Source organism: Daktulosphaira vitifoliae, unplaced genomic scaffold, assembly GCF_025091365.1.
Source record: "Daktulosphaira vitifoliae isolate Bord-2020 unplaced genomic scaffold, ASM2509136v1 Scaffold_3, whole genome shotgun sequence".
NCBI lineage: Eukaryota > Metazoa > Arthropoda > Insecta > Hemiptera > Phylloxeridae > Daktulosphaira > Daktulosphaira vitifoliae.
The window spans coordinates 17,027,030-17,051,013 of NW_026099574.1; the positions used below are offsets into that span (position 1 = coordinate 17,027,030).

A 23,984-nucleotide genomic window follows, 5' to 3' on the forward strand; every position below is an offset into this window, starting at 1 on the left:
AATTTTTTATTTTCAAATTAAATTATATTACATTAGGTTTAATTTAAGATATATATAAAAGTGTCAGACCTTCCGGAACATTTTCAAAAGTTATGTTGAAAAAGTTAATTTTTTGTGAAAAAGTTGTCATTTTAAATCCCCCCCTGTGGGCAGGTTAAGTGTCAAATTTACAAAAAAAATATACCAAATGATAGGTAAAGACATCAAGCATCTATAAAAAAAAAATTATATTGATATGTTCATTTTTGAAAAAGTTACGGCAGTTTTTAGTAAAAAAAATTGAAAAAATTTCGAAAATTAGCGATTTTTAAATTTGTAATTTTTTTGGAGGTTTCCCCCATTTACGGGGAACGAGGGAAATTTTTTCAATTTTGAAGGGTAATGTCTTCGACTAGATACAATTTGTGATCTTTTGACGTATCGTTGAAAGAAATCCGTTCGGTGAGAGCTGAGAAAAAGTGGTAACAGACACAAAAAAAAAAAAAAAACACATCATAGTAAAACCAATACCTTCTCAGCTTCGCATCGAAGCTAAAAAAGTATCTAATTATAATAAATTTTATAAAAATTTAATTAGATAGTATAAGAATTTACTTAGTTATTTATTAATATAAATATTTAAAATTTTAAATAATCTACATTTTTTTGTAGTTCCTATGGTTTAAATTGGATAATTTTTGTTTTTAAAAGTATTAAATTACTTTTTTTACAATGAAATAAATCCCACTTAAGGCCAATATTGAGTATTTTAGAAGGAGTAGCTTCCCCTTCACTAATGCGGTCTTGTTTTCCTATTTAATACACTTTATTATTGTAGATTTTTAATTTTGAAAATGAAAGTTTTCGCTTTTATTTAATTTCATTTGAAATGATTTATTTACACATTTAAGTTAACCATTCATACCATTTTTAACTTGTTATAAGTATACACTATTGATAACTAAGAAATATGTATTTTGATCTAAGTATAGTGGACACCTGGTCGAAAAAAATAAACGCGTAACGGCCATCCATAAAACTGTGAAAGGTTATATGACCATCTATTATTAAATATTATTGTACAAGCGCTGTGGTCAAAGAATTAAAAACACTTTTTTATTATGATGAAAAACTGTTTTTTCGATTCTGTAGTATCAGACGGAGGCTGAATTTATGGATCGTTAATCTGACTGTATTATCTATTAGTGACTAAGAAAGTCTTAGAAAAAGTCCCTCGATGAGTTTAAGCGAACTATTATACTCGGTTCAATTCATTAGTATAAAAATGAAAATAATGTAAAAACGGTCTTCAGATAATACTCAATGAATCATTTTGCTACTCGTTCTTTCATTGTCACCGACTGTCGGTCACGTATATTACGGACGCCACGCTGTGCATTAAACATACTGTTTAAAATTATTATGTATATAGCCCTTATGACGATTAAAATATAAATGGATTGATTATTAACTGTGTGTACTACTAGATATTATTAATTTGAGAAGTTTTCCAGCGTCGAAATTAATATGAAAATTGTAAACAATAAAAAATGTTTTATTATTTGTTGTTCTGCGTTATTAAAAGTTTTTCTTTAATACAAACGTCTTAACTATGGTTTTAAATTAAATAAGTATTTAATTTTATAAAATGTCTTGGTTGATCTGTGACATTTTTTATGCAATACCATTGAAATATTTTACGTTTGTCACATGATACAGATTTGAGTATTTCCACAATAATAATAACTTTTGTATTCATAATATGTATTAATTATTGCCAAATTTAAGTTTGTACGTGATTTGCAACATGCGTGTACACAGGTGTTTTTTAAGTAATATATAAATAAACAGCATGTTATTATGTTTATTTACACAATGCTGTCAACTACTGTGCTACAGGTGTATACGATGGTTGTATTGTTATTGTTGCAAACTATACTATATGTGCGATCTCCCTTTTCTTTATGTTGATACCGTCGTGTCGTTAACGTTTCTTTCAGTGCCAATGACCAAAATTAAATCGGAACGCCCACACAGATTTTCGTTTGAACTCTTTTCTTGTCTTTTAGGTCGTTGAATTGTAACTAATAATAAAAATGCGAAATAATAAAAAAGTACCCATGAATAATAATTAAAAAGTAACAATCATTAGAAAAAGAAGATACTAAATTTTATAACTCGAGACACATGTGTATTAATTTAATGCTCGTGTTCCGTTTTCCTACACCGGTTTTATTTATTTACTAGAAATAATAGCATAATATTTGTACACAGAATTTTTTTTTCTTCATTGGTAGCAATGTCGATTTAAAATAATGACTGTCATATCAATCGTATTTGATTGGAATTTGACAAATTTACTACCACACATAGATTTGAACTCATAAATTAATAAATATTTCTAAAATTAAAATTTTATACCCAACAAGATTTTTTTTAAACAAGTATAAAATTAATAATGAACAAAATATTTGACCACCATTGTAATCACTCTTATAATTTCGCATCGGAAGTTAATAATCTCAATACAGTCAATCTTAATCTGATAATAGCTTTCAATAATAAATGTTAAAAGCTATTCAACAATTTTTGTTGATTTTTTAGGTATGCATACTCATTGAGATGAACTTAAAACATAGTTAGTTCCGGTTGATAATAAAAACCGCCCACTTTATAGGCTTATTGATAAAAAAAATCCGGTCACATTAAATAATCAAAACTTGTTTGAACGTAAAAATCTGTCTTTTTTTTTATTGTCGGTAATAGATTTTTGAATAATTCTATTAAGATTTTAGATACTCGAGATATTTAAATTTTTATCAATAACTGTTAAAAACAGAAAGCACTTAGGTTGGAGGTTTAATTAACATAGAAATGGCTGATTATGTTTATAGTATATTTTTTAACATTTTATAACACGTGATATTATGTGATTTGAGTTTAGTTTGAAAAATAAAATTTTAATAAAATAAATAATAAAAAGTAATCTTACTTTATATAGTATTATATTTATTATTTTGAAAGACTTTTTAATTTGAAGTGCATTGATATTATCAAAAACGAAAAATGTAAATATTAAATCGAAAACGTTTAAATGTGACATATATTATTTATTGATTTTTAAAACGTTTTTTAAAAAATATAATACTAAAAATGTTTATATTTTTTTCAGTATTTTATTTATAGTCTTGTATATTTGTTAGTTGGTGATTNTTTATTGATTTTTAAAACGTTTTTTAAAAAATATAATACTAAAAATGTTTATATTTTTTTCAGTATTTTATTTATAGTCTTGTATATTTGTTAGTTGGTGATTTTAATACATACAAATATTGTGATATGAATAAAAATATGAAAATTATTTTAATAGAAAACGTCAAATAGCCTAATATGTGCTGCCGTGGAAAACTTCTGTTTTCTATTTTTTAAGTCAATTATTGCAGAAGAAACTTGTACAACCGTTATATGATTCAAGTTTTAAATAATTTTATGAAGGTTTTTTTTTTCAAGTAAACTTGAACCACGATGTTATTGTACGATGCAGATTTTATTTTTGTGTGTTCGTATACATTTATGCTTTATCTATCGTATTACTTGCTAAACGAGTCAACTGAATCATCAATCAGTAGAATTATTCAGTAAACATATTAATATGGCGAAATAAATTATTCACTCCAACTGACCGTTTTCGCTGAATTACTTTAATAATATTAATAAAGGTCGTTCAGTCTTCGACCGGGTGAGAAAGTGTAATAATATTATTATAGCCACTTGAATATCATCTGAAGTTCGGATATTGCAGTCTAATCAATTATACAGCGTTGTACTTAGAAATTAGAAAATGAAAGTAATCGGTTAACGAGTACGATGTTAAACAGTTGAACATTAATCTTTTTAAGTTTCTTTAGACCCTAGTTTGTGGAAATAATAGACCCACTAAAGCTTATGATAAATTATCATTTGGTATCGTCCCTGTCATAAAAAAAAGTTTTTTATTTTATTAGATTATTTATTCTAATGTACACGAATATAAGAATATTTAGGCGGCTTAAATGCCTATGTTTATCTAATTTATTATCCCTGCGAAGTCACTAAGGTTACTGACTGACATTTTTGAGTTATAATAAAATATTTAATCATAATTTTATACTCTCACTGTGTAGGTGGCCTATAATTACTAACATCATAGAATTATAGATGAGGTTATTTTCTCTTTTATTTCTGTGTATTAAAACACTCATTTAATAAAGGTTATGACAGATTTATATATATATATCGCTATTATTTAATATGTAATCAATTACTTTTAAATTTAAATATTATTTCTAGATGGTGTAATGGCTATAACGATATTAAAAAAAAAAAAAAAAAAAAAAAAAAAATTTTAAATTCCTCACTGGATAAAATTAAACAAGTAGTCTTTGAAATTTGAATACATACATATGTTCAATGCATTTATCTTTTTGAAGTCAATTAAAATTTTTTGAATAAGAACAAATTACTTAAAAATTACGAGTACAAACATAATCAAGCCTATGTATAAGTAATATGAGAAACTAAACATTGTTTAAACAAAAATATCATAGGAAAATGACTATTGTTGTAGTAATATGTAAACCCTATTGTACATTAAACTATTTGGGAACAAAAACAATAAACATTTAAGTTTTTGAAAAAAAAAAAATTCTTCTAAAACAATGCAGCACATTTTTGGTCTCCTTACGAATAACATTTAAAAACTAACGAGTCTATGTAAAACGCACACAGCAGTTTTTTTAAGCTATATATTTTTGTCCTAAATTCAAAAATTATACCCAAGTTATTTATTAAAAAAGCACCATAAAATATCATTAAAGTGCAAGTCTAACATTTTATTCTTAATTTTATTTATTTTCTATTTTTAAGCAGCTTCCTTATATAATTATACTATTTTCAAATTAAAATAATTTAAATATTTGGATTAGTGATTAACCATTTGAATAGCTTTATAAATTTAATAATTAAAAATTTATAATAGATTATTACGAATTTATTCATCAATATTATTAATGAATAATTTCTCAAGAAATAAAAATTGTGATCTTAAAAGAATTGACATTAACACATGTTTTCTATTTCATGTGTACTACTCGTAGTTTTACTAGTCATAAAGACACAATAATATAATTAATATTGTTGATTTAAATACACTAGTACGTCAGTACATTTCTTGATTCTCGATCTATTTAGTTATCTCAGCCAGTACTGCTATTTGTCCTACGATTGGCATTTATACAACTTTCAAATAAAATTTATAACATACATGCTCTCATATGAAAAAAAAATTAAAGATAAACATAAAGTAATACATATTTATTTATATTTTATTTATAGTAAATAAAGTTAAATATATTTGTAATGAATTGAGATAAAACAGACAACAATGTGACATTAAAAATATTGGTTGGCATATTATATTATTATTAATGTTTATAGTGTACGATATCAATTGTATTATTATAATTATTATATTACATCAAAACTTAAATTTTTTATTCCTTAACGCGTGTAAAATTGTATTGTTCAGTCATCATATCAACAACTATTTACATACGGATTATCACGTTTAGCGTTTATTTATTGGCAGACATATCTTAATTAAGCTAATAATTATGTTTTACGATAAACAATTTATAAATTTGTTTGTAAATATAATTTGTTAAAAGACGACATTGTATGTCGTCTATTGAACTTGTATTTTTTGTAATGTATTTATTAAAAATCTCAATTTAATTAATCTAGCTTGATTTTCTTTTATCATAGTAATTATTTAAACACTTTAATGATCAATATGCTTTCGTTCCTAACGTTAAATTGTCATTTTATAATTTACAATAAATGTATTTATTTATCCCAATTACGTGAATTAAGCTTCATTTTTTATAAGGTTTCTACTATTGTATTAAAGTGAATTTCTAATGATTATTTTCCTTTATTATGTTAGTGTAGTTAAAGTCTTATATCAAACTTTGAAATATGAATATAATATAATTATAATAATTAATAATAAATATTTTTATTATATATATAATATATAATATAAATGAAAATAAAAAACCCAATATAATAAGGATATAGTATAAAAGGGGTTTGGCTTAGTAGACACTAGTAGTGTTGATTGAAATCTAATAGGGGTTGACATCATTATCATAAATCAGATTTTTGAAAGTAACATAAAAAAAAGGTAATTCTGTGAAATATTTTCTTTGTTTGTTTCGTACAAATGGGTTTATTTAAAAATAATAATTTTTAATATATTATACAAATTGTTTATTTTACGTCATTTTAAAATTTTAAGATATTTTAGTAAAAAAAAATTAATTTTTTTTTTAACTTTCGAGGATAATATTTTCAATTAGATCTAATTTGGGTTCTTATAAAATAGAATTATGTAATATTGATCCAGTAGAGCTTGCGTTCATAAGGCGATAGACGAAAAAAACACACATCATAGTGAAAACAATACTTTCTCAGTTTCACATTGAATCTAAAAATAATTTGTAGTAGTAACATGAAATTTGTTTTTTATAAATTGCATTATTTTATAATAATGAACTATCTAATCAATCTATATAATACTTAAAATTTTACTACAATATATGTTTTATGCAGCAATGTGTAATGGAAGTTTATTTATTAACAAGTACATTATGTAGTAAAGTTTAGTAGTTATTTCAATTTTGCGTGTAATATATACAACAACAATTTCCATAAATTAAATTTGCTATACTTCTTATTTCCCAGTAAATTTTTAAAAAAATTTTTCTCAGTAAAAACATTATAGAATAATAGTTAATGTATGTTGACGTCAGAAAACATCTATACTACGATAATTAACTTTGTTTATTGCAATGAGGTAAACACGGGTAAAACAAAGCCCTTTAAATTAAAATTATTATTAAAAAGAAAATTAAGTTTTAACTGGGCGTTTTAATTTTTCTTTAGTATGTTATTGAATGTAATATGTTTCTGACTATGATGTTTTCTATATTTTAATAACAGGATGATTAATTCATTATGAACAATTTAATTAATTAAAAAATAAAAAGAATATTGAGATTTTTTTTTAGTTTCTTTTAAGTACATGTTTTCTTTCAATTTATCAGTCAATAAAGTATTTTCATGTTTATTCCTTATACTTTATATGGGTGTCAACTTTATTTTTTCGAATGATAAAATACGCAATTAACTGGTTAATTCCAGTTCTAAATTCAATATAACTTTTATTTTTCTATTAATTGAGCATATTACATATACTATATAAACATGGTTCTATATTACTATCAATTTACTAGTGGTTGAGTTCATTTAACTGGCCAACTCATTTAGTTTTCTTTCTAACTTTTATTATTATTATAATTTATATCATATATACATACTTTATGGAATATTTGTTTGTGTGAAAAACAGGACAAGAAAACATTATGAATAACGTTATAGTTATAACATAAATGTCTATCAAAACGTAATAGAAAAACCAAAAATATGTCGTATAAATAAACGTTAAATATCGTTAAATACAATAAAATTTATATCGTAAAACAATTCTTATTAAAATAAATAAAAATAAATATTTTCAAATGTATATTTTAAAAAATTAGCCCTTATTAAAAACTGGTTACAGTATTATGTTTTAAACTCTTAAAATCAAACGTAAAAATTTAGTAACGTTTAAACGTCAAAAATAAAATAAAATAACGTCAAATATAAAAATTGTATAATTATTAAATGTCTAATAACATTTAAAAAAATTATAAGATAACGTTATAATATATTTAAAAATAAAACGAAATTTTTTTTTTGAATTCGACCCCTATTAAAAAAAGCAAGTTAAAATGAGACGATACTTACATCTGACAGCTTTAGTATAAAATGCCGTTTGGAAATGTTTTTGACTATGTTGATTGCTATATTCACATACGCACACACACACACCAACTAACTAGAGATATAACATTTATAACCCGTTTATATTACTTAGAATAGTACTTATTCACGTTTTGACTTTATCATATGCCTATTGGCTATCTCTGCTTAAACGCAATAATAAAAGCATGAATGTAGAAAGTTTTATTTTAAAAAAAATTTCAGACAAGCAAACAGTCTCTTATGACCCAGACCTTTGAAATCCTTGACCCGTTTTCTCGGTTAAATACATATTGTATGATTTAGTTATTGTAGCAATAAGAAATATCACTAGCATCCCCAAGGCGTAAGGTGATATACTTTTTGCTCAGCCGCGTTAAATAGCCAATACTGAACGACCGAGTTTTGAGGAAACTTTAGAACCCCAAAGTTCTCTATGCGTTCAGAATTCATTATATAGCTCAAGGACGGCACGCCATACGCGAAAAATGACCCAGTTCACGGTTTAGCCTGTACATTAACTTAAAAGATCAGCATATTTATGCTCTCTTGAATAATAATTACTTTTAATACCTGACACAATATCATATGTTTTGTATCATTCATAAATGAGAAAAAACAACTAGCAATGTCTTAACTAAATTTCAAAACAATTTTTAAAAAGTTAACAAGCATTACATTAATGATAAAGATATAAATGTTTTTAATACAACTTTTGTAATAGGAATATAGTATGTTCGTTGAACATATAAAAAATATGTATCATTAGTAATAACTAGTGTACGGTTATATTGGCACGAAGAAGGATTTTTTATGATGTGATAATATCGAGAATATATTTGAATACTTAAGAAACTGTGACAACTTAAATTTGTTTATTTTTATAATTTATTATACGTTTGTATTGTTGTTAATCATAATTCTCTAATTGAAGTGACAATTAAATTTGTATAAACATTTGAACCGTAACGGTTCCCTATTTTTATAGTCTATTCTAAGAATTTTAAGTTTCATTGTTGTTGTTTTATTTTTAATAGTTCATTCACACTATGGTATTATGGATAGGTACAACCGATTAGTATACACCCACATGAAACAATACGTTATTCAGACGGTTAGTTGGCTGATTAACTCATATGTTTTTTGTTGGCGAAATCTCAAAATACATGTGGCTTTTTATTTTATGTCTTTGCAAAATTTCTTTAAAAACAATTATAAAAATATGTTTACGGTTGAACTTCAATGACAAGATAGGATAAAAAAATAAGTTAATGCAAACGTATCGACGTGACCGCAAATAATTTAGGAACGTAAATATTTAATTTATTAATAAATTTGATTAACTGACCACAGTTTGTTTAAATATATTAAAATAAATACAATTTTTATTGTACTATCTTATTGGTAACTCGATAATAGTGCCCATCGCTTGTACGGCATTATGACCACAAATGTTTGAAACCCAAATTTTGTTAGCTGCACTATGTAATTAAATATTATTTCAATTTTCATACAGACGTAAGTAGGTTTAATAGCAACCAACAACACTGTGATGTTGATATTCGATCGTTCCAAACAATTCTACCCAGATATTATATAAATATAATATAATAGAGCATTGAATTTCATCTCACTCCTAAGGTATGAACTCGTATTATTGTTAAATATTTGTATCAAATTCACAATTTTTCATAGATATAATAAGGTTTTTTTACACGCCATTTTAATGTTGTTATATTATTTTATTAATGTTTATGTTGTTAGAGTTGCAATTGTATAAATTTGTGTTCGAGCATGTGATACACGTATGACAACTTTTCAAAAATAATTTTCGTATGTATTGTTTAGTTGTTGATAGGTATTTTCAAACCGCAAAAAATAACATAAAATATCATTGATAACTATTGCTATGCATTTATGCTTATATATTTGTCGTGGTAAAATTTAATTTTTTTATACTTGTTATTTATGTAATATAGGTAGTATTACTTTTAAACAATATTATGTTTTACATAAACGATCTACCTCGTAAAACGACACAAGCCCATATTATTTTACCTAATCCTGGGCGTCTAGTATTGGTTTATTATATGTCCCACTATTGTGTAAAAGTATTTATTTCACTGTGATTGTCGCATGTTTTAAGCGAATTTCTAGCATATTTTATTAGACTAATCGTAAAACCTATGTCATGGAAGTCACTTTCGTATTAATTTAACTTAACCCAACCTATTAATTTATAAAAGAAAAAAATTGTCAAATGTATTCTTAGACCAAAAGTACGTCATTGCTGTAATCTCAAATAAAATATTAACTGAACAAATTAAATAAATTCATATTATAAGCTATAAATAAAATCCCAAATCACTGTTTCAAATCTGTTGCGCCAGTATCAGTTTTTAATTATATTACACATATATAGTATATATTAAAAACTACATTTATTAAAATTGATAAAAAGTTATTTTACTGTAGTATTAAAAAGAATAAAATATTATTTATAGTACAATCTGCATTATTAGCGCCTTTATTTTTCTATAAAATACCTAAATTAAACATAAAATTCAATACTAATTTTTAAGAATATAAAAAATTAAAAAATATATATATATATAAAGTATAACGGTAATTGAAAAAAATAAAATATCTGGTGATTAAAAACTTAAAACAGATTATACTTTGACACTGCTTATATTACAATAATGTTAAAATATTTATAATATCTATAGATATAAAACAATTAATTTTAAAATAATTTTTTGGTTTAGATATGTTCTATTTTTCGTGTGAAATATCAACAAGAATTTATAGATTAGCAATTTTTTTCGTCAAATTTTAAGTATTTTATAGTTAGTTATAATTGAGTAGTATATGTTTTCAATTATGCATAGCTTAAGTTTAATTTTTAATGTATTATTTGTTACAGCTGTCACAGTGCGATATTTGACGAAGAGATATATTGGAGAATATAGCTCAAATACTGGTAAATAAAATTTTTTCATAATACTAAAAAAATTGTTTACATATTTATTGTTTTAAGATAAATAATGGTTTTATGAGTTTTGCAAAACTTATGATATTTAAGAACCTATTAAATGAATTATTTTCACTTTTATTTGAGTTCTATTGCTGTAAAATCGAATAGAAATAAATTAAATTATACAGATGATATTTTCTTGGAAGCAATGCATATGGTTACTTTTATAGTTTGTACAAAGATCCACCACTTTAACTACATTTTAGTGAAATATATAAAAACAATTTGACATATAATATTGTTGGTAGTCTATCTAACCGTTTTAATAAGTTCAAATTATGACAAAAATTTATTTGTATAAATGCACTAGTATAAAGTAACTTAAATATAAGGAATTCATGTTATTTGTCTGGCTTTAAAAGTTCATAACTTAGTATTTAAATGTGTTCTAGTTTTGCGAATCCTTATTTGGTATTATGCTAAAAATTAAAAATTAAATTTTTAACGTAAAAAGTCATCTTAAATTTTAATGAATATGACATTAACATTTCATTGAATTAATTTACTACTATTAAAACGATTTATACAGGGTGGCCTACCACTCACTGACAACTTAAAAAACTTTTGATCCAGTTAATATTTTTAGCTGATTTTTTTTTTAAATAATAGTTATACGTTAGGTCTATAGCTATATCTCAATAATTAATTTTTTTACATTTTATTAAAAATATTAATTATTTTTAAATTTTAAAGAAAATGCAAAAAAAAAATCTAAGATAGCTATTTTGTAGAGTAGAATTTAAGAAAAATTTTAGTAAAAAAATATCTTATTAATATTCAGTAGTAAATATTCTGTAGCGTTTTGAAGTTTGTAAAAATTTGAATTTTCATGTACTATTTTACGGTTATAAACATTGAAATACGTATTGAGAAAAGGACAGAAGAAAACGCTATCTTTTCAATATACTTTTGAATGAGAGTGATAAGTAATAATTGCCTTATCTAATTTCTTATCATGGTATTTATGCCAAGTTTGTAATGTATACACACTATCATCATATGTATACACAGTAATCATGAAAAGATAGCGTTTTCTTCTGTCCTTTTCTCAATACGTATTTCAATGTTTAATACCGTAAAATAGTACATGAAAATTCAAATTTTCACAAACTTCAAAACGCTACAGAATATTTACTACTGAATATTAATAAGATATTTTTTTACTAAAATTTTTCTTAAATTCTACTCTACAAAATAGCTATCTTAGATTTTTTTTTTACATTTTATTTAAAATTTAAAAATAATTAATATTTTTAATAAAATGTAAAAAAATTAATTATTGAGATATAGTTATAGACCTAACGTATAACTATTATTTAAAAAAAAATCAGCTAAAAATATTAACTGGATCAAAAGTTATTTAAGTTGTCAGTGAGTGGTGGGCCACTCTGTATAGTAAAAATAAAAATTGATCATCCATTGAGTTCAATATTTAACTTTTTTTTATTATATTAAAATGAATAATATAGAACTAAAGTTTTGAATATAATCCAAGAGTTATCGAAACTACTCGCCAATTATATCTTCTGTTATAGTATACCGTTAGTATTTAAAATAATAACAACATTAGATAATGAGAAGAGTAGGCCTATTTCCTTGGCGGCCCTAGCGGCAATCACGCTCAATCATGTAGATAGATGTTTAAGCTTTTATTTAAATATTTTTTTTTAAATAAAGTTAACTTAAAAAAAAAATAATAATAAGATTTACTAAAAAGTTTTGTAATTGATTGTTTTATGTCTTACCTTTAAGCTTGGATTATTAATTGTAAAGTATTTTTTTTTTAACAATCACGTCTATGGTTTTATTTAATGCACTAAAAGATAAATATTATACATAGTCATCGGTTTATCATAAATCATTCGATTACTCTTAAAATAAATACAATATTGAAAACATAAATTTTGAATTATTTTAGTTACATATATTTTTCTTGATTTATTTTCTATTAATTTTATGATCATGAGTCAACTTTATTTTTTTAAATGGTAACATACATATATAATTAACTTATAAAATATCTAATTAAGAAAATAACTGGTCTATAACAGTTTTTGGACCAGTACTTTTGACGTCATTCTCATTTTCACACCTAAGCAGGAGGAAGAATACGACCGGGAAATGAGACTAGTGATAAAAATAACAGCACTCATTCTTTACCTGCAATCATTACTTTAAATTGTCAATAATGTTTGAATTACTGATCCAAAAGTTGTTATCTGATCCATAATTTTCTTAGTTTGAATAATTCCTATTTTACAATCTATTTGAATATGTGTATTGCTATAAAAAAATAAAGTTTAACATTTTTTTTACAATAACGTATTTGCTTTGCGAGTAACCGAGCGGTTTATGATAAACCTATCACTCTGTATATGATTTTTTTCAATTGTCATAATTTATTGGTCAGTACTTTTTTTACCATATAGAATATGCTTATGTATATTTCTAACGGTTCAATTTTATAATAGGTAAAAATATTGCAATGTTTTTTTATTGTCGGTCATTATTCTGATTTCACAAATAACAATGGAAATGCATAGAGAAAATGTTTAATGTCTTCGTATAATTTTACGATTTTATAACGCATTCGAACAAAACTATAATATAATAAATTATATACATTCGATAAGTTATCTATAGTTCAACTTCTAAGACATTGACATTACATGAGACTATTACAGTTAAGTGTGATTTTCTATTATTGCAGAATATTGTAACAATTATTATTACCAGAGGTTTTACTTCAGATAACACAGACGACAAAGTTAATGTGTAACAATACCGCTATTCTGCTGTTATCAATAGGTCGGGTTTAGATAGACCTATCAAATAATATTGTTATAGCACACCCCAAAGACACACGATTATTGTTGCTAGGCGTGCAAATTCACGAGTACTCAAAGTTATATTTTTCTTATCAATACGGCAAGTGTATCTAAATCAAATTTGTTTCGCAAGTAAATTACAAATATGTTTCTTGTAGAACTATATAATAATAGACGTTTAATTTTTATATTTTTTAATAATTAAATGTTATTATTATTCCATATTTCCATTGGCTGCTAGGAATTATTACGTGATTAATTAGTATACTTCTGTTTTTTTTTTCTAGTAGTCATCATCTATGTATCTTCACATCTTGTGCTTGATGTAATCAGAGATAAATATATAAATACTTTTATCAGATGAAATAACATTTTCTTATTTCCGTTTTGGTTTTCAAATAGTATCTGAAACTATGAAAATGCAAATGAATTCAAGACGTTCACGCTGTAGTAATTCGTAGGAAGGCAATAAAATAATTAAATGCATAATTTCAATATGTCTTGATTTTATAATCAGTGTTCACTTACATTTTAATAGTTTTATGTTTTACTTATAACGTTTGCCACTTTCTCTAAACTTTGTTTCTGGAAACATCTTTTAGTGTTTGCATTTATGTGCATCTTTTTATTATTATTTACCCATTATAACATAACGTTTGTTATATTTTTTTTTATATAATATGACCGAGCACGCACGCTCAATTTATTTACTACCATAAAATTTCTGAACTTCTTGTATCGCTTAAGGAAACACCGACACTTTTATGTGCGGCTTTTTTAATACGAATAATTTTTTTTATGATAACATACTCATCAATTTTCACGTTAAACAAATGTTGTCGTTACATGATTTAAGACTTTCACTTATGACGTTTTTATGGAATTTTACGTAAAACAGCTCCATTGCTAAGTAATTATTTGACGTTGAACACAACTATTAGAATAATGAATACTAAAATTTATAATTATACTTGAACTAGAAAAGTTTTTATACCTTGTTGATGCGGTAGCAATGTTTAACTCTGCCCGTCTTCAGTTTCTTTTTGAGTAATAATTAACACATTCAACTACGCTATGACTTTTCAAATGTCTTTATATTAAATATTTGGATGTTTTTTTTTATTTGCATCTGTGAAAAGGGAAAAATTATTTTTTAATGAAAAAGTTATAAATGAACCATAATTCTATCGTTTATAATGTACACTATTAAAGTGTCTCATCTGAACATTTTTAATATTTAAACTAGCAAAAAAAAAATTAAAATTACTTTTTTATTATTTTTTTTATGACAAATTAATTAACTTAATTAAAAACTGAAAATTAAAGTTTTAATATAAACAGAACTTTTTTTCAATAAGCAATTATGAGAGGTTTGTGAAATACGAACTCTGTCTACTTAAAATGTATACGAATTGTACGTGATACGTGATATATTTATACGTTCTATTTTTTACTAAAAGTGGTACTTTTGAAAAAGTGAAGAGAAAATAAAATTCATCAAAAATAATATCTACTAAAACATTCCTCCAAAAAACTTTGTAATTGAATCACAATTCCATAATGAATCAAGAACTTAGAATTATTATTTTTTTATAGTAATTTTTTTCAATTAGTCCGAATAACTCTGTTAAATCTCAAATTATTAGAATAAGTTCTAATTTCTAATAATAACAGAGTCGTTTGCCATTATACACACCATCGTCTTGTCATTTTCTGGCGCCATAAGTTATTGATGGTGACAATATGGTCTTATTAATCTATAGTTAAAATTATTATGTTAAGTTTCAGATATTGTTAGATTTTTTTTTTTTTTTAATGCTTTATTTTTTCAAGTCTATTTATTTATTTTTTTTTTAGAAAAATAATGACATGAGCGACTATCCATCTTATAAATATTTTAATAGTATAATAGTCCAAATGAAGAACTAACGTTATGTATAGTCATACTTTTTTGTTCCTTTTAATAGGAACGTATATTTTGTTAATATAATGCGAATTTTCAGAAAGAAATGTTTAAAATATATCAAAGTTCTTATTAAAATTATTTATTTTATTTAGGTATATAATATAATAAATATTTTTACTATAAACAATCATCTCGAAGGATGTAATTGTGTTTTTTCACACCACTAGTCCCGATAATGATTTACGGTCACCATGCAGGAGAAGCGTTGTAGGGATTTCGACTTCTAGGCCGTCAACTCTCGTCCAGTGCTTCCTACAAGTTTCCCATGAAGCGTAAAAAATCGAATCTCGGGGCCCTCGAGGCAACCAGCGACACCGTTCATGACAGGCGTGTACCAATGTAATCAAATACGCGGAAATGTAACACGACCTTTTTTTCCTACGATTAATTAAAGCGCGGTGGTGATGTATACGAGTGAGAACGTACACATTATTTTTGATCGTATGAGTGTAATACTCGACCGATATGCCACAGACCTCTTTCAACTACCCAATCGCCAACGACCCCGATATCTGGTGCGTACATCTCCAATTATACTCATGCATTTATATATTGTTGACTTTTTTCCTCAAGACTTACATAATACTTCAATTGCAGACTTGCCCTCTCACTGGGATTTATTATGTGTTCACCATAAAAAACGAGCATAGACTACAAATCTGTATCGACCTTATTATAGATAGGTTTTATTTTGTCCTATACTTTAATACTTTGGCACCAAAAGTCATGATAACGCCTTGCCATAGGGGAATGCACTCGTATAAATATATGTTCGTATCGCGTGGCGACGATCACATAATATTACTCAATATGTTATACTCCCATTGACCGCATAACTTGAGGTAGGATTTCCTCTGGTGGCAGTAGGCGCTTCAGGAATCTGCTGGACTCGTTCCCAAAAAACGAAATCAGTCCGTATACAAATTTATTACTCGGTCAATGGCCAACAGACTTATGATGTCTATGTTATGATTTTTAACATAACCCTTTTTCCTACTTAAATTTCAAGTGTAAACATTTTATGTTCATAAATAAAAAGAACATTCATTACAATAGCTTAGATATTTATTTTTTTTATTTAATGAATAGTTTATATAAAATAGAAATTTCGCTGATACAATGAGGTTTGGACGCATTTGCTTATAAACAGGGGATTAGGACTCTTAGGCACCTTAACGTCTTAGATTCTAAACCTTGGTAAGTTTTATAAATGTCTGCTTAATGTCTCATTATTGTTATTTTATATTGTGTTTAAATTATATTTGAGATACCTATAGTAACTTAAAATAATTAAACAATTTTTAGCTAAAAATTTATTTTAAATAACGTATTAAATGACAAACCTGATTTTAGGAAAATAGATTGGTTTTACAAATAATTTTATTTGTTAAACACATATTTAGATTCGGAGTCATAATTATTCGATTTAATTGCCATAACGAAAACAAATAAAACTTGAACTTGAAGCTCTAAAAAAGAACTACAAATGTAAATGTCTACAAATTATACTCTAAAAAGTAAAAAGAACCTAAACGTTTCATGTTAATGCTATTGTAAGCATTTTTCAAAAATTGTTCTCATATCAAATCTAAAATCATAATTGCTCTAGAATCGTTTTTATAAATAATAGCGTGAATAATAATCAACTACACAATTCCATAAATGATTTATTTCACCTAAAGAATATATATTGAGCTCATTGAACCTCGAAAGGTTAGATATCAAAAGCTACATTTTTAAAAATCCTATACAGCTTCAACCACTTAAGTGGTTTCCTATTGTATGATCATATTCGTCCTACTACTCTGTAGACTTCGTTGTTATTTTGTACATTTACGACATAATAAAAAGTACGCGTAAAAGGTTACCATTCATTTCGTTGCAACATAATAGTTATAATTAGTGCAATCGTAGGAATGATGATAAACACAAGTTTGGACGTATTAGGTCATAGTTAGACTCCGAGTAAGTAAGGTTTCAGGTCTGTGGACTCCAAAACATTATGTTTTATGGTAATTACCCACACAAATATAATCCATAACTGTTTGAGTTACTAAGATAACTACAAATCATTTAAATTTNTCATAACTGTTTAAGTTACTAAGATAACTACAAATCATTTAAATTTTCAAAACTATTTTCCTTTTAATTTTCAATTATTAATACAAAACAGTTATAATTATTTATTTGAATTATTATTAAGTTGGTTTAACGATAGAGATTTTATTCATTTTTTGTTTTACGATGGTATATATATACCAAACAAATAATAAACAAAGGCGCTAGGTTTAGATTTTTTACAGACAATTATGCGAACCATTTACAGTTATAGTTCTGTTCAATGCTCGAGTGCTTCAGCGTAAATAATAAGAAAACGTGTAAAACCTGCCAGTAAGGCCATAGACCTTTGCATTGCAGTTAATAAATTATATATTTGTACGAGGTAAATAAAGGGATGTTATAAGTCTGATCTAAAACGTTATGTGTGATAGTGACGGATGCGGTTTAATTGTTTAATGTGCATTACTCGTTTTGTTAAAAATCCGTTATCTAGTATACTGACGGTTCAAAAGCTCTAGGTTATTGTACGCTTCGGATTACCTCATATTGTTGGATCCGTAGTAATTTGTTAAAACAATAACGCATATTTTTCACTAAATCCCTCACCGTTATAACTCATAGCAGAATGGCTGTAAAAACATTATAGTCACTTTTGACGTTTACCATTTAATAAATTTTATATTCACTATAATAAAAATTTATCAAAAGATTCTTTGTCACTTTTATTTAGAGGGCCAAAGGTTAGTGGACTCGATTTAATAACTTTGACGTGTATTCTACCGCAAAAGCAATATAAGACGTTGTGTACGGGTTTTCTACTGGTTTTCTTAGGCCAACTCTTTATACTCGCGTGACACGTAACATGTTCATTTGGTTGCCGCCGTTATGATAAGCATCTCGTGCACCCTCACAACTATTCTTGCACCTGTGCGCTATCCTCTTACTTATATTAAAAAACTAATACTATTTTCTCCTGCAGCCACCGTCAACGGCGTGTACGTGTTCATCACAACTCGTGACGCGAAAATTCGTGTCCTTCGATTCGCCTATGCTCGGCCGATAACTTGGACTGCAATAGTTGTGTAAACACAGGGGAGGAAGCCCACCGCTGTTGGTGGTCACACGCGCGCGTGGGTTCCCTTTAAATCGTCATAGTTCATAACAAGCCTCAATCAAAGGGGAAGAACACAAATCATCATAATATTTTCATCTAAAACCTAAAACGATACTTGTGTATAATGATTGTGTATAGATACACGACGATGATAATTATTATAAGTTCAGGTAACGTTCTGAATAATATACTGTACTGGTAAAAACGTAAACATACTGCGCACGTGAATTCACGTACAGTGATAATAAAATACGAACCATGAACTATTTTCTTTTCTTTCAAACGGAAATATATTAGTATTAACTATAAAGTCGAACAAAAAAACACGTTATTGCTGATGCGGATGAGTAGATATTTAAACCATTATATTGCACACACGTGTTTTAACCGTACGCGTTTCTTAACGTGGATATTTATTGAGAGTCTATGATGTAGTGTCGTCAATCGGTGGGCGGATAAACTACACGCAACGAATGGATTTTACGGCTCATCGTACTTATTTAATACCACAAAGTTATGAGTATTTCAGATCATACGTTTAACGACTTTAGATGAAATTTGATTTTCTAAAATTCCCACAGAACTACCTGGTAACATAATTTCAAAATTGAATAGCGCACCACGCACTTTACTACGAATGCTGAATTTGTCCACTTTGATATGATTTTCAAGGACAGTTACTTACACATCTATAATGTGTGCGACTGACATTTACAGCTCACTGATCCTTGTCTATCTAAAAAATATTTTGTCTCGGGAAAACAATTTATCTTATTTAAAAGATTAAATCACTTTAATGCATTTCATAACGTTCTATAAAAGATGAAAATATTTTGATAATTTTGCCAAATAATAAACTATAAATAAAAAAATAGTACTAATAAAAAATCTAGATTCATGATACAATTCTGCTTCATCAATTTTACTGTCTGAGTACAACACTAAATTTTTTTTAAACGGATTTTATATCGAAATGTTTGATCATTTTCTAGCGGGACATTCAAGTTTTATTGAATGTGCACAAAATGCCTTTTAATATTGATTCGAACATTTTCTGTCGTCTTCATTTAATACAATTAATTGAGGTTATTGACCTTTATTGAAAAGAATTTTTTTCCGCTTCAATAGCTCATCAGTAGTATTGCGGATAATTGAATTGTGACATTCTCGTAGCCGTTTACGCTATTTAGAATAAAAAATAAACTAAACAGACATTTATTAAGTTTAACTGTAAAAATAACTACGGGTTTTAGGTATAATTACGAAATTAAATCTTGATTATTCAAATTAATTTAGTAGTATTATAACAAATTATACAAGAATAGAGCAAAATTTTAATGATTTTATAGTTAAAAGGAACTTATCAAATAACGTTTTCAAATTTTATTAGTACTGTCATCTGTATATTTTGTTAATTAAATTATTTTAAAGAGTAGTGATTCTTCTAATCAAAGTAAAAAATTTAATTAATTTTTTTTCGCCTTTAATTAAATAATTTTTCTTATATATTCTAAACTGTGGTATATTTAGTTTATAGTTAGGATTATATTCGTCAAATTTATTATTGCTAAATTTTAAATTATATATTTAATAATAATTGATAGAAAATATTCGTTAATGAACAATTATTAGTAATATAATGTTGACATTTAAATACGGAAATTCGTAATAGATTTCTTTTAAAACGGGAAAATTAGGTTAACACAGCTCAATATAAACGTGGTAAATTTCTTGTGTGCAAAATGAAGTTACGTATCTATGTGCGAAAACGACGTAACAACATTTATCACGCGCTTATGTGTAATTGTAAAAAATATACAATGCATATATTTTTTAATTAATCGATTACGTTTTGTGTTTATTACAGACCTACTCTATAGACACGATGTGACGTTCGATAGCGTTCTTACAGAAGTGGAAATACTCGACACATGCAAATGCTCAGTAAGTACAAACTTTAATATACGTACATATATATTTAATATGCATATCATTTTACTATGCATAGTAAAGGTATAATTAAAAAAAAAATTCAATAGTCAATCTGATTACAAATTGCAATTGTGTTTTCGTGTTTCCGTTTAATTTGAAAATACTTAGATAATATATATATATATTGTTTTATTTTTAATTGCTGATCACATTATTTGAGTGAATGTTATGTACAATAAGAGGTGTGTGATTAATGGGTTAAAGTTGTATAATACTATAGCCATAAATGGTTATTGCGTTTGTTTGCAGTAAAACCGCTGCAACTGTAAATATCCATTTTAAATTAAATGGTTAACATACTTCATATTTGTAGGTAAAAAGAATTTGTGGTTTAACATTCAAGTTTTTGTGTCAAGATATTCAAATATCCCTGAACATATTCCGTTTTTTTATACCATAAGAGAGTTAAACGGATATTCTGATATAGTAGACTCTAATTAAAAACTTCTTAAAAATCAAGGGTGTATGATGTGCACTCGAGTAACGAGGTTACTTTTATTGTTGAGCAACATAGTACATTTATTATTTTACTACCCTATAATAATAATGAATATAACTCACAAATTATCTATATGTAAACGAGTTTTCCATAATATATTAGGATGACTATATCATTAATTCAAAAGAAGAAACCTCTTCAAAATTAAAACCTATTTTTCCGTTTACCAATATTAATCCAAGGTAGTGTACGATAACAGTTTATCGTTTAAATTAATTTATAATCGATCATTTTCAGTATATGACGTGTATTAGGACTGAAGATAGTCATTCAATGATAAACCGGCCGGGAAATGGAATTGATCATCTGATGTCTTTATGTTTTTTATTTATTTGCATTCATTTCAAAAGCTTTAGGCTATTGTGTGCTCTTGTAACGTGTATTATATCAGTACAAAAATATGGTATTATTTTAATTAACAGTTGGGTACTACTAATGTACAGTTATGCGGAATTAGTTTTCAATTTCAAATACTAAAGAGTAGGAAGTGTGATTTCTTTATGGGTGCAATTATAGCGCAGGCGTCTTCTGTAGGCTATTAGCTGTTTAGTTTTTAGCCACACACGTTGAAATTGATTGATGGGCCTATTTTATATATTTTGTATTTCTATTAGCGATGATGAGGATAATAACATTAAGATTTTAATGCCTAGCGCCGAGATTAGTTTCTATTGTAGTGCGTACAACTTTCTGCAGGGACTTGTAGCGTCAATATGAATTTTGTTCAAAGTTTATATAATAATTTTATGGTTTTAAATCAACAGAGAAGTAGAATAAGGCAATAAATTTCACTATTAACTTTTTTGTAGACAAGCAATGGAAAGTCAGTAAAATTAAAAATAATTTTTATTTTAATATTTTAGTACATTATTAATTTGTATTATTGAACTGTATAAGAAAAGTATCTTATGTAGCGTATAAAAATAAAGTAGACGACGCGATAAATTTATTTTTACTTGCATAACATTCTTATTTATATAAAGTTACATGATCAATCAAAGTAAAATAATATATATACATTATACAGACACTAGTGGAGTGTTGACTTATGATTTCTCTCTGAATTACTTGGTTCACTAGACTTTGCTTATTTCTGTTTATTTTATGTGTATATTTTTTGTACACATTGTATTTTTTCTTATAGCGTTTAATGATTATTGTTTAGAAAATTTTATCAAATTTCTACAGAACAAAATATCCAAACCTAAACTTAATAATCTCATCTTAGTTTTAATTAATAATATGGTTGTATAGATGAACGAATAAAATGTTAATTTTAATTTTCGAATCGTATCAAGCACGTGCCATTAAAATATTGTTGTTTGCATTCATTATTATCCCATGTTTTCGTTTTCATCTTGACAGTCCACATTATTCCATTTGAATTATAATGTTACACGAAACAGTTTGCGTGACGACGCCTACTGCAAGTAGGTTTGTAAGTCTTAATAAACCTTTGGAATATAATTAAAATTAAAACAATCCGGATGGGATATACAAATTTACGATGTTCGTGTATAGGCTCATTATCGAAATGTCTTATTGAAAAATGATACTTGGCCCACCCGGTTTCGTTAAATATCCGTAATTATTTTTAATATAATCGAAACTTTCTGATGGCGTTTGTTTAATTCAACTACAATTTAATCTATATGCGTTTTATACAATATTTATTATTCATTTGTATTATACGAATGGTCTTTAATATTTATTAAAGATTATTTATTTAGACAAGATCACAGAAAAGATATATGTCTTGAAGAAAATCTCAATTTTTATAAAAAAAAAAAACAACCAACAATTTTTTTTACTTGAGTAATTTGAAAAGGTAATATAATTCTATTAAAATTTTAAAATTCGAGCGATGTCAATTTTTAGTGATTATTCGCAAGACAGAGCAATGTTAAAATAAAAATATGTGCCATTTTCGTGACAATTAACATCGAAAATCCTTATATCAGTATGTTTAAATGAAAAATGTATTATATATTGAAAACATTTCTTTAATGAGGATTATTTAAACAATTACACAATGTATATGTATATCAAAGTATTTTGATGTAATTTTTAATTTTTAGACATAATGTTAATCATGAAAATAACATAACTTTATTATTTGACGAATTGATATTTCTAGCTAAGTTAATAACTGTCAACTGTATAAGAAACATTTTTTATACGTAATAAGTTTTTATTACTTAAAGTAATAAATTAAAAATAGTATATACACGCGGTAATTATGTATATATATATTATTATGTTAATGCGTGATCAATCGAGTTGCACGAGTGTTATTGTGCATGATCCCTCTTATCCAGAATGAATAATAATAAAATTTTCTTGACGACTAACTTTTGTTTTGTCCAATAAACATTATTTCTATAATTATTCCATAGTTACTATCCAAAGGAAAATGACAGTAAAAATACAATAATATTATGGTATAATAAATAATTTTAATTGTAAAAAAGATTAACCAGTTTCGCACTGACGATCAAAGGATCTGACGACACAAATGTATTAACTTTTATTCTTACCAAAGAAATAATAGTACAGTTCTCATAACACTAAACTATATATATATATATATAGTGAGTCATTTT

The 23,984-nt window shown here is 25.8% G+C and overlaps 1 protein-coding gene across 1 annotated transcript in view; it reads left to right on the top strand.

Moving 5' to 3' along the window:
- LOC126902572 (ras-related and estrogen-regulated growth inhibitor-like) overlaps positions 1–23,984 on the top strand; it is a 51,755-nt gene that overhangs the window by 9,640 nt on the left and 18,131 nt on the right. The window contains exons 3-4 of the mRNA XM_050679968.1: positions 10,811–10,867; positions 20,758–20,834. Of these exons, the coding sequence (XP_050535925.1) occupies positions 10,811–10,867; positions 20,758–20,834 (134 nt within the window). The remainder of the gene's footprint in view (positions 1–10,810; positions 10,868–20,757; positions 20,835–23,984) is intronic.